Raw genomic sequence first — 13,324 nt, forward strand, 5'->3', positions numbered from 1 at the left:
TTATTAATGAATTCCTGATGATGCTGATGGACCGTGACTCCCACAAGGGCTCATATGAAAGGGCACAAGATTGAACAATGAACAAGCATAATTTCCCATGACCCGTTCTCTAGCATGATCTTAAACTCATGCAACTGCTCGGGCGTCATTGAGTCCATCAAACGATCATGCTTAGCCCATAATGGTCGTTTGGGCTGCGTTGAATCGCCGACTCCGCCCCCTTCCAGCGGCGAATCAAGTCAGCACCAAACTCTTTCTGATGTTCGGCAAAACCTTCTAGAGCGTCGGAAACGACCTCTACAAGGTTCGCATAATCAGTACGATTTGGCCTACCAGATCTCTGCCCGCTCACCAGGGCTCTCAAATTTTGGCGAAAACCTAAGAGCCTCTGTTGAGCGGAGGGATCCGGTAGGGGACCCGGATTATCCTGAGCCGATACATGAGGGACAGGAGGGCTGGCGCTGGCGATCTGTTCTGGTTCCGCCTCAGGAGGTTGTTCAGGCTCCCGAGTGCTCAAAGATGGTTCACAATATCCGTTTGACTGTGGGTGACGCTCATGTTGAGGATATGTCATGTTTTGTCTTAAGCGGATTACCTACTCCTCTAGTGTTGGGGCTACCCTGGCTCACTAAACATAACCCCACCATTGATTGGCAAGCAAGGCAAATAAATGGTTGGAGTGAGTTTTGCAGAGAGAATTGCCTCACGGCGTCTCTTTCAGAGGTTTCTATCATGACTGTGCCATCTTTTCTCTCTGAATTTTCGGATGTTTTCCGAGAGTGGTGTCCAGGAGCTGCCCCCTCACCGGGAGTACGACTGCCCTATTAATCTCATCCCAGGCGCCAAACTGCCAAAATCACGTTTATACAATCTCTCCCAATCTGAAAGAGTCGCTATGCGTACTTATATCTCTGAGAGCCTGAGAAAGGGACACATCCGACCCTCGAAGTCACCTGTTGCCGCTGGGTTTTTTTTTGTTAAGAAAAAAGATGGTTCTTTAAGACCTTGTCTGGATTTCAGGGAGCTGAACCGTATCACGATTTGTGACCCTTATTCGCTTCCTCTGATCCTGGACCTGTTTAACCAGATTGTTGGGGCTAAGGTTTTTTCTAAGTTGGATTTAAGAGGGGCATACAACCTGGTCAGGGAAGGGGACGAATGGAAGACGACCTTCAATACTCCTGAGGGTCATTTCGAGAATTTGGTTATGCCCTTTGGTTTGATGAATGCTCCGGCCGTCTTCCAACATTTTGTGAACAGCATTTTTCATCATTTAATGGGAAAATTTGTACTGGTGTATCTAGATGACATTTTGATATTTTTCTCCTGATTTCAAGACTCATCGGGACCACCTATGTCAGGTCTTGCTGATTCTGCGGGATAATAAATTGTACGTTAAACTGGAAAAATGTGTGTTTTCGGCTCCGGAGAGTCAATTTCTTGGTTTTCTTCTCTCCGCTTCTGGTTTTCTCATGGACCCCAAGAAGGTCCGCACTGTGCTTGATTGGGAGCTTCCTGAGAATCAGAAGGCGCTGATGCGGTTTTTGGGTTTTGCCAATTATAACAGAAAGTTAATTTTTAATTATTCCTCTGTTGTTAAGCCACTCACTGATATGACTAAAAAGGGGGTGGATTTTTCCTCGTGGTCGGTAGATGCGCTTAAAGCCTTTTCTAGTATTAAAGAGAGTTTTGCTTCCGCTCCCATTTTGGTACAACCTAATGTCTCTCTACCTTTTATTGTTGAGGTTGATGCTTCTGAGGTGGGTGTGGGTGCGGTCTTGTCTCAGGGTCCCTCTCCTGCCAAATGGCAACCGTGTGCCTTTTTCTCAAGGAAACTCTCCTCCGCAGAGAGAAATTACAATGTGGGAGATAGGAAGTTGTTGGCCATCAAGTTAACTTTTGAGGAATGGCGCCATTGGCTAGAGGGAGCCAGACACCTTATTACCGTGTTTACCGACCATAAGAATCTGGCCTACTTGGAATCGGCCAAGCGTCTGAACCCAAGACAGGCCAGATGGTCTTTGTTCTTTTCTAGGTTTAATTTTGTTGTTACGGGTTAAAAATGTGAAGGTGGATGCCCTGTCACGTTGTTTTCCGGGAGGGGGGAACTTTGAAGACCCGGGTCCCATTTTGGCTGAAGGGGTGGTCGTCTCTGCTCTTTATCCTGATTTGGAGGCAGAGGTTCAGGCAGCCCAGGCAGAGGCTCCTGATCTTTGTCCCCCTGGGAGGTTGTTTGTGCCTCTCGCTTTACGACACAAGGTTTTTAAGGAGCACCACGATACTGTCCTTGCTGGGCACCCGGGGAGTAGAGCCACAGTGGATCTCATTGCTCGGAGATTCTGGTGGCCGGCTCTTCGTAAGACGGTTGAGGGTTTTGTGGCAGCCTGCGAGACCTGTGCTCTTGCCAAGGTCCCTCATTCACGGCCATCGGGTTCTCTCCTCCCGTTACCCATTCCTTCCTGTCCTTGGACGCATCTGTCCATGGACTTCATTACGGACCTGCCTCGTTCCTCGGGGAAGAGTGTGATTCTGGTGGTAGTCGACCGTTTTAGCAAAATGGCACATTTCATTCCCTTTCCTGGGTTACCCAATGCTAAGACGCTGGCGCAGGCATTTATTGACCACATTGTTAAATTGCATGGCATTCCTTCAGACATCGTTTCTGATAGGGGCACGCAGTTTGTTTCCAGATTCTGGAAGGCCTTCTGTTCTCGCTTGGGGGTTCGGTTGTCTTTCTCTTCTGCTTTTCACCCACAGTCGAATGGTCAGACCGAACACGTCAATCAGAATCTGGAGACATATCTGCGCTGTTTTGTGGCGGAGAATCAGGAGTATTGGTGTTCTTTTTTGTCCCCTGCTGAGTTTGCTTTAAATAACCGTCGCCAGGAGTCCTCTGATAAGTCACCATTTTTTGGTGCATATGGGTTTCATCCGCAGTTTGGGACATTCTCTGGAGAGGGGTCTTCTGGTTTACCTGACGAGGAGAGATTTTCCTCGTCTTTGTCATTTATTTGGCAAAAGATTCAGTGTAATCTAAAGAGCATGAGTGAGAGATATAAGCGTGTGGCGGATAAGAGACGTGTGCCTGGTCCGGACCTGAATGTGGGTTATCTGGTGTGGTTGTCTACAAAGAATATCAAACTGAAGGTTCCCTCCTGGAAGTTGGGTCCTAGGTTTATTGGGCCTTACAAAATCCTGTCTGTCATCAATCCTGTTGCCTACCGTCTTGATCTTCCTCAGACTTGGAAGATCCATAATGTTTTTCATAGGTCCCTATTAAAACCTTATTTCCAACCCACTGTACCCTCCTCTTTGCCTCCTCCTCCGATTGTTGTTGATGGTAATCTTGAATTTCAGGTCTCTAAGATTGTGGATTCTCGCATTATCCGCGGTTCTCTCCAGTACCTCGTTCATTGGGAGGGTTATGGTCCTGAGGAGAGGATGTGGGTCCCAGTGGCGGACATTAAGGCCACTCGTCTCATCAGGGCTTTCCATAGGTCTCATCCTGAGAAGGTGGGCTCTGTGTGTCTGGAGTCCACCCGTAGAGGGAGGGGTACTGTCACCGCCAGCTCTGTGAGAAGATTTGGCAGACGTTCTTCTCTACCTGTTGTATGATGTTCTTTGTTTTGGTTTCACTTTCTCATCTCCTTTCCTTCTCCCAGCTGTCATCTATTTGCACTGATTGTCTCCCTTTATATTCCCTCCCATACTGCCTCACTTTGCGTTTTATACTTCTTCCTGGATTGTGTTCACTGCTGGAGGCTGCTTCTCCTGATTCCTCAGAGAAGTCTGTTTCCTTTATTTGTGTTTCTTGCTGGCTTGACTGTAGGTGACCCTGACTCCGTTCATATTAAGTGCAGGGAGTCGGTGGTCGTGTCCCCTCACTATTATAGGGTTTTCAGGTGTCACATTGTATAAGGTACGAGGGCATGCAATCGTCTACCATAAAGATCTTTGCATGGGCATAGCAGTCAGGGAGAGCTCTAGGGGTTTTATAGGGCTCACCCATATGCTCCTTAGTTTGGAATCAAGCCAGTCGGATGTTTATTTATAAGTTCCAGCTTTCTGCAACACCATCCGCGACAGCAGTGAGTCCCTCCTTGGTGGTTGATGTAGGCCACAGCTGTGGCATTGTCCGACTGCACCCTGATCGGACGACCCTGCAGAAGTGGATTCCAATGGACAAGGGAGAGATAAATGGCCCGGAGTTCCAGTATGTTGATGGGAAGTTTGGACTCCGATGGAGACCAAACACCCTGGACCGTACGTGTGGCGAGAACTCCGCCCCAACCGCGAAGGCTGGGGTTGGTTGTAATGATCGTCCATATCACTGGAAGGAAAAGGATTTCCCCGCCAACAGATGCGCAGACTCTTTCCACCAACCGAGGGCTGTATGCGTTTGGAGGGACAGCCGGATCCGGCGATCCAGAGAATCCGGGGATTTGTCCCAAGATGACAAAATGGCTCGTTGAAAACACCTCGTGTGAAATTGAGCGAAGGGAATGGCCTCGAAGGAGGCCACCATCATGCCCAGCACCCACATGCAATTGCGGATAGACGTATTGCGGCGTTGGAGTAATATGCGTATAGATCTCTGAATGTCCACGCTCTTGTCCAATGGCAGGCGTACCACGGCTGCACCTGAGTCTAGTATCATGCCCAGAAACCTGATTTGTGTGGTGGGAGATAAGCAGGATTTCCGCCGATTGACTATCCACCCGAAGCGGGACAGGGTGCTCAAAGTGATCTGAAGACTCTCCTCGCATTGGGAGACTGTAGATGGTTTGATCAAGATATCGTCTAGATACGGGAGGAGAGTGATGCCCCTGGAGCGCAGAAGACCCAGGAGGGGGGCAAGCACCTTTGTGAACACTCTCGGAGCTGTCGCTAGGCCGAATGGCAGGGCGACGAACTGGTAGTGACATGAATGAATGACAAAACGAAGAAAACGTTGATGAGCGGGTGCGATGGGAACGTGCAAGTAGGCGTCTTGTACCAAAGAGGCAATTACGGAGCGGAGTGACGCCATCTTGAACCGTTGAATGCGGAGGAAGCGATTCACTATCTTGAGGTCCAGCACTGGGCGAACATCGCCTTCCTTTTTGGGTACTACGAAAAGGTTTGAATAGAAACCCGTAAACCTTTTGTGTAAGGGGACCGGAATTATCACGCCCCGTATGAGAAGGGACTGGACTGCTTGGAAGAAAGCAGCCGCCCGACCTGGATCCTTGGGCGGCTGGGAGAGGAAAAAACGGTTGGGTGGGATAGATTTGAATTCTATCTTGTATCCTGATGTCACTACCTCTCGTGCCCAAGCGTCCGATATATGAGTTTGCCACATTTCCTGAAAAAGAAGGAGACGACCCCCCACCTGCAAGGGTGGGGCCGCACCTTCATGCTGAGGGCTGTTTCCCGGGAGCGGAACGAGGCTGTTGCGCTCGCGGACGCCATGCTGGCTCGGGTTTGAATGATGGGCCTTTTCGCTGGTCCTGATTGGGTGGCCTAGATGCAGGTGGGGCCGCCGGACGAGTGCCCGCAAACCTACGAAAGGACTGATAACGGGAAGATGTGACCCTAGGACGAAAGGAACGTTTCGCCTTGGGTTCCGGTAAATGGGTGCTTTTTTCCCCTGTTGCTTCCGAAATAATATCATCTAGCCTGGTACCAAAGAGTTGAGACCCAGCAAAGGGAAGTCTTGAAGGATGAATCCGCCGACCAGACTTTAAGCCACAGTTCTCGGTGGCTAGATACCGCGAGAGCCGAGGAACGGGCGACCATCGTCCCCGCGTCCAAAGCCGCTTCGCAGAGGTACTTTCCTGCCTGCGAAATTTGTACCGCCAAGGACCGGAGTTCCGCCGGAGGAAGATTGGTCACAAAGTCTTGGTTCAAACGGAGGGCCCACTCCGAAACCGCCTTGGCTACCCATGCCGATGCGAAGATTGGGCGTAAGGCTGAACCACTGGCTGCAAAGACCGACTTCGATAGCGAGTCAATGCGCCGATCTACTGGGTCCTGGAGAGAGGAGCCATCCGCCACCGGAATAGTCATGTTCTTTGCGAGGCGAGCGACCGGTGGGTCTACCTTCGGAGGCGAGGCCCATTTTTCCACACAATCAGTTGGAAAAGGGTAGAGCAAGTCTAACCGCTTTGGGACAATGAAGCGCAAATCTGGCTGGTCCCAAGCCTTTGCGACAACAAGGGAAAAGTCGTTGTGTACAGGGAAGGACTTATGGGTCTGCTTTGTACGCAAAAACGACACTCCCTGGTGGCTGGTGGAGGGGAGTTCCTCCTGAACTTGGAAAGTGTCCCGGATAGCTGAAATCAGGCTATCTACCATAGACGCAATCTGGGAAGACTGCTCCAGGTCCATCTCCGTATCTGAATCCGCAATCTCACCATCTGATAGTGCGTCACCTAAAATGGAGGACGTCTGAGATCGGGAACCGGGAGGGGATGCAGAGGCGTCAGCAGAGGAATGACGACCTGATCTGGGACGCTTGCTAGTAAGCCTGCTCCTAGTTTGTGCGCCTTGCGAAGGTGAGGGCTGCACTGTGGGTGATCGCTCTACCAAACGACCCAGTAATGAAAGGGTGGAATGGGAGACTTTGGAGAGGTCTTCTACTGCCCGGGACAGGGACCTTGCCCAGTCAGGTTCTCCACAGACAGAGGGGTCTTGAACTCCTGTGGGTTGTGACAATATGGATCGCTGGAGGGGTCTTCCAGAGTGCCACGGTGGGAAAATAGGCTCCGCCCCCACACAGGTCATGTGAGGAAATGACTGTGAAGAAGCCACACCCCCCCACTCGCATGCTAGGAGCCGCCATGAGACAGGAAGGGGTTAATACAGCGCCAGACATGTTGCCTCAGGAGATGCCTGGAGACTTAAGAAGTGGAGTGGGGAGGAAGAGCGCTGAAGAGGGAGAGATCGGACCGCTCTCCTTGTAGTAGCAGAGCCGCTGCAGCCGACATTAACCCCCGCAGTGCCGTACCGCCGCAGCTGAGGATCGGAGGACGCAGGAGAGAAATCGCTACCCAGCAGACAGGGGTGAGGAGCTAGGGGAGTAATACTCACCTGTCTTCTGTGGACTTCACCCTTAGATGTTCCCAAGCAGGGCCACCCAACGACCGCTGGCAGAAGGCATCAGGGGTCCGGGCAGGATAGGGCTGGTGAGTAGGTGGCCCTATTGCTGGTGGGAAGCAGGGGAGCGAGGCTGCCCTGGTCCACTTGTCTTCTTGGGGGGGAAGGGGGGCAGCAAGGCAGTAGGACAACAGACACCGGCTAGCCTCCCAGGGAGACAGAGACCCCATGCGAATCTGTGCCCCATGAATCTAATAAAATAAAATTTCCAAAAGAGCCATCTAGGGAGGTCTGCCTCCTACAACACTAAGCTAAAAACTGATATGCTATCTCCAGGCTGGAGGGGGTATAGCCTGCAGGGGAGGAGCTAACAGTTTCCCTCCTAGTGGCAGCAGCAAGCTATACCCACGGTCCTGTGTCCACCAATGATATGAGCGAGAAATCTTGCTTTGCATGTAATGAGTCTATATCATGTTAGATTCACCTTTTAAGTTGTATTACTGAAATAAATGAACTTTACACAATATTCAAATTTTTCAAGTTTCACCTGTAGGACGGGTTCTGTGTGCACTCATAGGACGGCAGCCATTTTATTTCTCCTAATGATTGCTCCCCCGACAAAACCAGCCATTATAACTAATGAAAGATATTTGTGTATATACTTATAGTAATATTTAGGTATTTTCTTAATTCCCAGAGAACCCCTTTAAATCGACTGCTGCCCCAACAATCAGGGACCGGTTTCTGAGGTGAACTTATGGAACAGATTGTCACTGCATGGTCCTCAAGAACTTTGTGTCTGGAAGGACCATCAGGCCGGCCAAGGGCTCCGGTAAGGGAGAGTTCACATCACGGTTATTTCTCCGTTGTTCTGATCCGTCAGAAAAGCAAACAAAAAAAAAAAACGGAAAGGAATTCTGTGCATCAGTTGAGCCATTTCCATCACAGATCCGGAAGAAAAAGTGCTGAATGCAGGACTTTTTTCCGTCCTCAGATGGAAACGGCTCAAACAGCTGCCGAATCTGCATAAATGACGCACAGGATCCGTTTTTTCTGACGGATCAGAACAGAAAAATAACAGTGATGTGAAGCCTCCCTAAAACGTCACTCGGTGCTCCTGCTTTGCACTGGACATGGCAGTGCCCGTTCGCTTCTCTACACGTACCACGGTATACCCGACCTGTGCTAGCATGCAGTGTACTCCTATGCACTTCTGGTGGGGGGGTCCTCACACCTTCCTGGCCACAGCTGCTGCAGAACCAGATGTGGACAGCTTCGAGTGTTAATAGAAAATCATAACCCGCTCAGGCGGTGAGGATTTCAGTGCATATGCTTCAGCACCCGTACACTCGGCTCTCCACAATTACTCCCTGAACGCCCAAGTGATGGCCGCTGACCCAGCAGATGTTTTCTGTACAACTCATTCCTGCCAGAGCCCCAAACTGCTGACCGCAGCCGAGGCCGGGAGGAGCAGTCATACACCGCTGAGACACGGACCCATCTCTGGGTGACCCACATATGTGGCGCCTCTAGCTGAACACCCGCTCATTAGTGCACCTGAAGCCTCATGGGTGCATTTTAGAGTCCCTAAGACTAATGATACCCTCGTACAGCGCCAGTCATACGTTGAGGCAGGCGATTAGAACCTTGGGTTTCACACCTATCCTCTCACAATCCAGGACATAAGGCCTGTGTTCCGTATCCTGCAGCTGCAGAAGGACTACAACTCCCAGCCACTGAATACAACATGGCTGAGAGTCAAAGTCAGGGCTACAGGAGCCCCCCGGTGAGGAGACATTTCAATATGGTCAGAGCCTTAGGCCTACTTATCCAGTTAAACCATAAATGGGGGGTACCTGTTACCCCAACAAAACAGGCATGGTATGTGACATTCTCCACCGTGCCCATCCCCATCAGGAGAGAAGATGTTCCCCTGTAGCCCATCAACTCCTACCAGGAAGCAGAACAGATTGTAGGCAGCGCAGAGTATTTAAGCAGTGTATAATTTTGAAGCAGTCATTCATATGAATAAACTAGATTTATGTTAGAGATAATGAGTTATGCAACCTTACAGTCCCTGGACAGAGCACATGCTCGACCACCACTGCATTCAAAGAGTGGACAGGACGCAGGGGCCCCTGGGAGTAGTCACCGGTGAGCTCCGACTTCTCACATCCTGTGGAATGATTGTTAAAGATCTTAATGGGACCCTTAGTAAAATAGGACCCACGTCTATAGCACCCCTAGTAACTTCTGAGCAGAACGTTAAGGACTGGATGTGGGAGTCAAGGCAGCTTAAAAAGGGTTGCAGACCAACTACAGACCGCCGACTGTCGTTACCCACTCTGGCAATACTCGCCCGATCCCTGGCCTCCGCTGCTGGGAGGAGCGGCCATTGACTGGATGGAGCAACAGCAAACCGGAAGAGGGACCCGAGACGAGCGGCAGAGGCCAAGGAGCGAATGAGTCTAGATGATCACCTACGCCCGTCTCCAGTCCACAAAGTAGAGCACAACCCCTTAAAGGGAACCAGTCATCACCTTTATGCTGCCCATGCTAACAGCAGTATAAAGTAGAGACAGGCGAGGCGATTTCAGCGGTCGGTCATTTATAAGTAAAGTGGTTGTCGAGAGCCAACATCACAATCATTGCAGACGGCCTGGAAGAGAGTCCCGGGCACCTGAGAAGAGTCCTGGTTATCCATGATCTCCTGCTGATGACTGACAGTCTTCTAACTAGTTGTCTCCCTGTCTCTCTAGTAGAGAACTGCCAATCACCAGCGGAGAGCAGGAGATTATAATAACCAGGACTCTTCAAGGCCTGGGCTGCAATGATCATGTTGGTTCTCAGCAGCCACTTACTTTTAGCTGAGATCAGCATTTCTGTCACCATCGTAGGCTGCCCTCAGTGAGGTCAGCATAAAGCTGATGACAGGTTCCCTTTAAGCGTCTTACAATTTGGAGACAGTCACTGACAGAAGCCGCTCTGTACGGGCCCCCCCGATCTCGGCCTCGAGATGCCCCATCATATGAACCAAGTCCTTAACCCTTTGTAAATCAAGACAGGACAGATTGTGTGGATCGAAATCTTTTATTGAATGTTTAAGTCCTCTTCATACATTTAGTTCTGTGGGAAAAGAAAAAGAAAAGCCGTCAGGTGACAGAAGTAGCGAGGGTCAGGCGGTGTGTAACAGAGCGACACTTACCGCTGGGCACTCCACTGCGCCGCTGTTAATATCGTCGATGATATCGTGCGGGTGTCTGCCATCCACGTTGCAGCCCACGGACTGTGCTGTGCCCAGGATCTCCTTGATGGTTCCTATGGAGGAGGCAGATTTAAGCGCTCGGTTCTGTGCACCAACTTGCGCTGGGGGCTACGTGGCGACCTTAGCCCTGGCATCCATCACGTGACCAAAGATCGCCACGCAGCAGCGCAGACATCGAACTGAATGGGCTTACAGTGTGACTTGCTGCGACCCCCAGAACCACAAATTGTGATTTTAGGGTTGGAGTAACTGGTGAATCGCTCTGCGACTCCATTCAGCTCGATGGCGGCACAGTTACACCGCAATGCAGCCGTGCACAGACAGTTTGGGGGTCCTTACCTGAAAACTCTCTAGCCAGGGATCGGTGCCTCATCTGACGAGCGATGGCGATCACCTCGTCCATGCCGATGTTGCCGTTGTGTTTGACTGTTAACACAAGCAGAGAGGCGCGGGGTTAGGCGTGGCCCAGACACCACCGGCGTTATGTGTCCCCATCCTTGCGGCACAGAGTCCCTCACAGGTGGAGGGAACCTGTTTCCTAAAGGTGGGATCTTCTCTTAGCTCACCACTGGATTATACACAGTCACATCAGACTGCTATAGTGGCGGGTGGCTGTACAAAGATCTGCGAGGCATGAGGCACCTCGGCGAGTTCATCAACTTACTGTTCTTCTGCTTCTTCCTGTCACGGGGAGGCTCCTTGAGGGCCTTGATGATCAGAGCAGAGGCGGAGGGCACGACCTCAATCTGCAAGAACAAGACGGAGACCTTAGGTTGTGACCAGACGGCTGCATATCACCGGTGACAGCGCCGCACCTGTCCAGTGGTGGTATTGCAGCTCAGCCTATAGAAGTGAATGGGGGTGCTGCACAAGCTGCAGCCCCTCTAAGATGTCCGTGTACCCAGTCTTTCGGCACAAGGTCAATCACATGGGGAAGGACCCTGTTTCCTAAGATGGGGCTTCGCTCTTAGCTTACCACTGGACTATACTAAGTCACTGGAGGACCAGCACAGTGGCGGGTAGCTGTACAAACCCTCCCAAACGTAGTAACCTCTTCATTAACTTATTACCAACCCTAAAAGGGCTAAAATACACCCCCCAGAGGTCATCGCGGGGACTTTAAGACACCCAAAACATGCCCCAGGTCCATCTCGGCTGGACGCGTTACCTGAGCCTGTCTGTTCTGGATGGTCAACTTGATGGTGATCCTCAGGCCCTTCCAGTCACCGGTGGCCTTGGCAATGTCATCACCAACTTTCTTGGGAGACTGGAGAAAGAAACCAAGCATTAGAGTTCATAGCGGAGATCAGCGGTGGCTTTACACATTGGGCGCCGCTTATCCCAGTCCCACATGCACTCAAGAAACTTACCAGACCCAGAGGCCCGATTTTCGGGGCCAGAGCAGAGGTGGCTCCAACTTCCCCACCGGTGCATCTCAGGAAAACTACAACCAAAAAAAAGAAACCAAAGTGAAATAAATGGAGGTTCAGCGCGTCAGGTGCACGCCCCCGACTGGGCACAGACGTGTTCTCCATCTTTCGGCACAGGGCGGTCCACACGCAGAGCAGCCCTGTTTCCTAAGAGGAGGTTGCTATAAGCTCACCACTGGACTACACCAAGACACAGAAGACTGGCATAGTGGCGGGCGGCTAGAGGGCACGACCACCCGAAATACTACTGGGCAGAACCACCTGGTCATCCTAGGATATAATAGGAGTCTCCAGCTATTGTGCAACTACAACTCAAACATGCTGGGAGTTGTAGTCTTATTAACATGCTGCTCAATAGACAAGACATCAAGAGCTGATCTAGTCCTATAAGTGACAACATGGCATTAAAGGGGCGCTCCCTAATCAGGTGATGACTGATGGTCCCACTGCCCCAATCCGGATTTGAACGGCCAGTAATCAGGCGTTCGCAGCCGAGCACTGAACGCCGCCATCTTTGCCAGTCCCATAGACTTTGAATGGAGCCACAGTGAGCACATGCAAACCGGGGACATGAACCCCAGTATTCACAGCTGGAGGGGGTCCCAGCGGTCAGACACCCGGCAGCCACTCACTTATCACCTATCCTGTGGATAACAGAGTATGAGAAACTCATTTAAAGGGGTTTTCCAAGACTTGCGCTGATGACCCATCCCCTGGAGAGGGCCCAAGACCCAGGGACCCCCGTCAATCAGACTGTACCCCCACAGTCTTCTCTCAGCAGTCACATGACCTAGGCACAGGTACAAGTAGTAACCCTAACACCATCAGGAGTAGTAGTAGTGCATCACAATCCTCAACATCCCATATCACTCAGACTACAGGGATACCACTTTCCACGTGTCCCATAGGCTACATTGGAGGACCCCTTGAATAAAGAACCCCCTTTATGTCACCCCCTCTGCCTAAGATATTAATAAGGCCGCCATGTGTTTTACTCTGCCGGTCAGGGGTCTAGAACCCGCGGCGCCCGTCACTCACAATGAGGAATTACCGTATTCTCCTGAGGCGCGGAGCAGGTCACGTGCGCAGCTACTACACCAAATGCGGCATGCGGACAGACGGTAACAACCGGGACTACGGCCCCCTCACTCACCCGCCCGGCGGGATAAGCCTCTGTTCACATTACCCCGGCAGACAAGTACCGTGAGAGCCGCACGCCCAGCTCCTGCGCTGCGGCCTGGCCCGTGGAGGGGGGCTCCGCTCGGCGGCTCACATTTCCCTCTCCCGCCTCACGTACCGACTTTAATTTCGTTGGGATCGAACTTAGGAGGCATGGCTGCGCCGGACTAAAGGCTATCCGCTTCTCTCGGGCCGGTTTCGGTGTCGGATGAACCCGGATTCGGGACGACCGAAGACAAGTTGCACCTCTACCAGCTGGGAAGCGACAAGAGAAAGAGGGTGGAGTTAGCGGGGCGCCGCGTAATCAAGGGCTCGAAGTCTCGCGAGAAGACTCCTTTTGCCCACGCCTGCTGGCGGCCATGTTTGTCGCTGG

The 13,324-nt window shown here is 51.4% G+C and overlaps 1 protein-coding gene and 3 non-coding genes across 4 annotated transcripts; all 4 read right to left on the reverse strand.

Moving 5' to 3' along the window:
- Positions 1-10,151: 10,151 nt before the first annotated feature.
- On the reverse strand, positions 10,152-13,240 carry RPL12 (ribosomal protein L12). The gene is made up of 7 exons (XM_040442705.1): positions 13,070-13,240; positions 11,713-11,786; positions 11,511-11,609; positions 11,007-11,088; positions 10,682-10,768; positions 10,283-10,395; positions 10,152-10,203 (listed from the first exon to the last, which is right to left on the reverse strand). The coding sequence occupies exons 1-7, from the start codon at positions 13,104-13,106 to the stop codon at positions 10,198-10,200; spliced, it is 498 nt and encodes a 165-aa protein (XP_040298639.1). The 5' UTR covers positions 13,107-13,240; the 3' UTR covers positions 10,152-10,197.
- Positions 10,826-10,951, reverse strand: LOC120978334. The gene has a single exon (XR_005774084.1). It is a non-coding gene; the product is annotated as a small nucleolar RNA SNORA65 (small nucleolar RNA).
- LOC120978333 lies at positions 11,236-11,362 on the reverse strand. Its single transcript, XR_005774083.1, has one exon. It is a non-coding gene; the product is annotated as a small nucleolar RNA SNORA65 (small nucleolar RNA).
- On the reverse strand, positions 11,865-11,988 carry LOC120978332. Its single transcript, XR_005774082.1, has one exon. It is a non-coding gene; the product is annotated as a small nucleolar RNA SNORA65 (small nucleolar RNA).
- Positions 13,241-13,324: the final 84 nt, after the last annotated feature.

Source organism: Bufo bufo, chromosome 8 (assembly GCF_905171765.1).
Source record: "Bufo bufo chromosome 8, aBufBuf1.1, whole genome shotgun sequence".
Classification (NCBI taxonomy): Eukaryota; Metazoa; Chordata; class Amphibia; order Anura; family Bufonidae; genus Bufo; species Bufo bufo.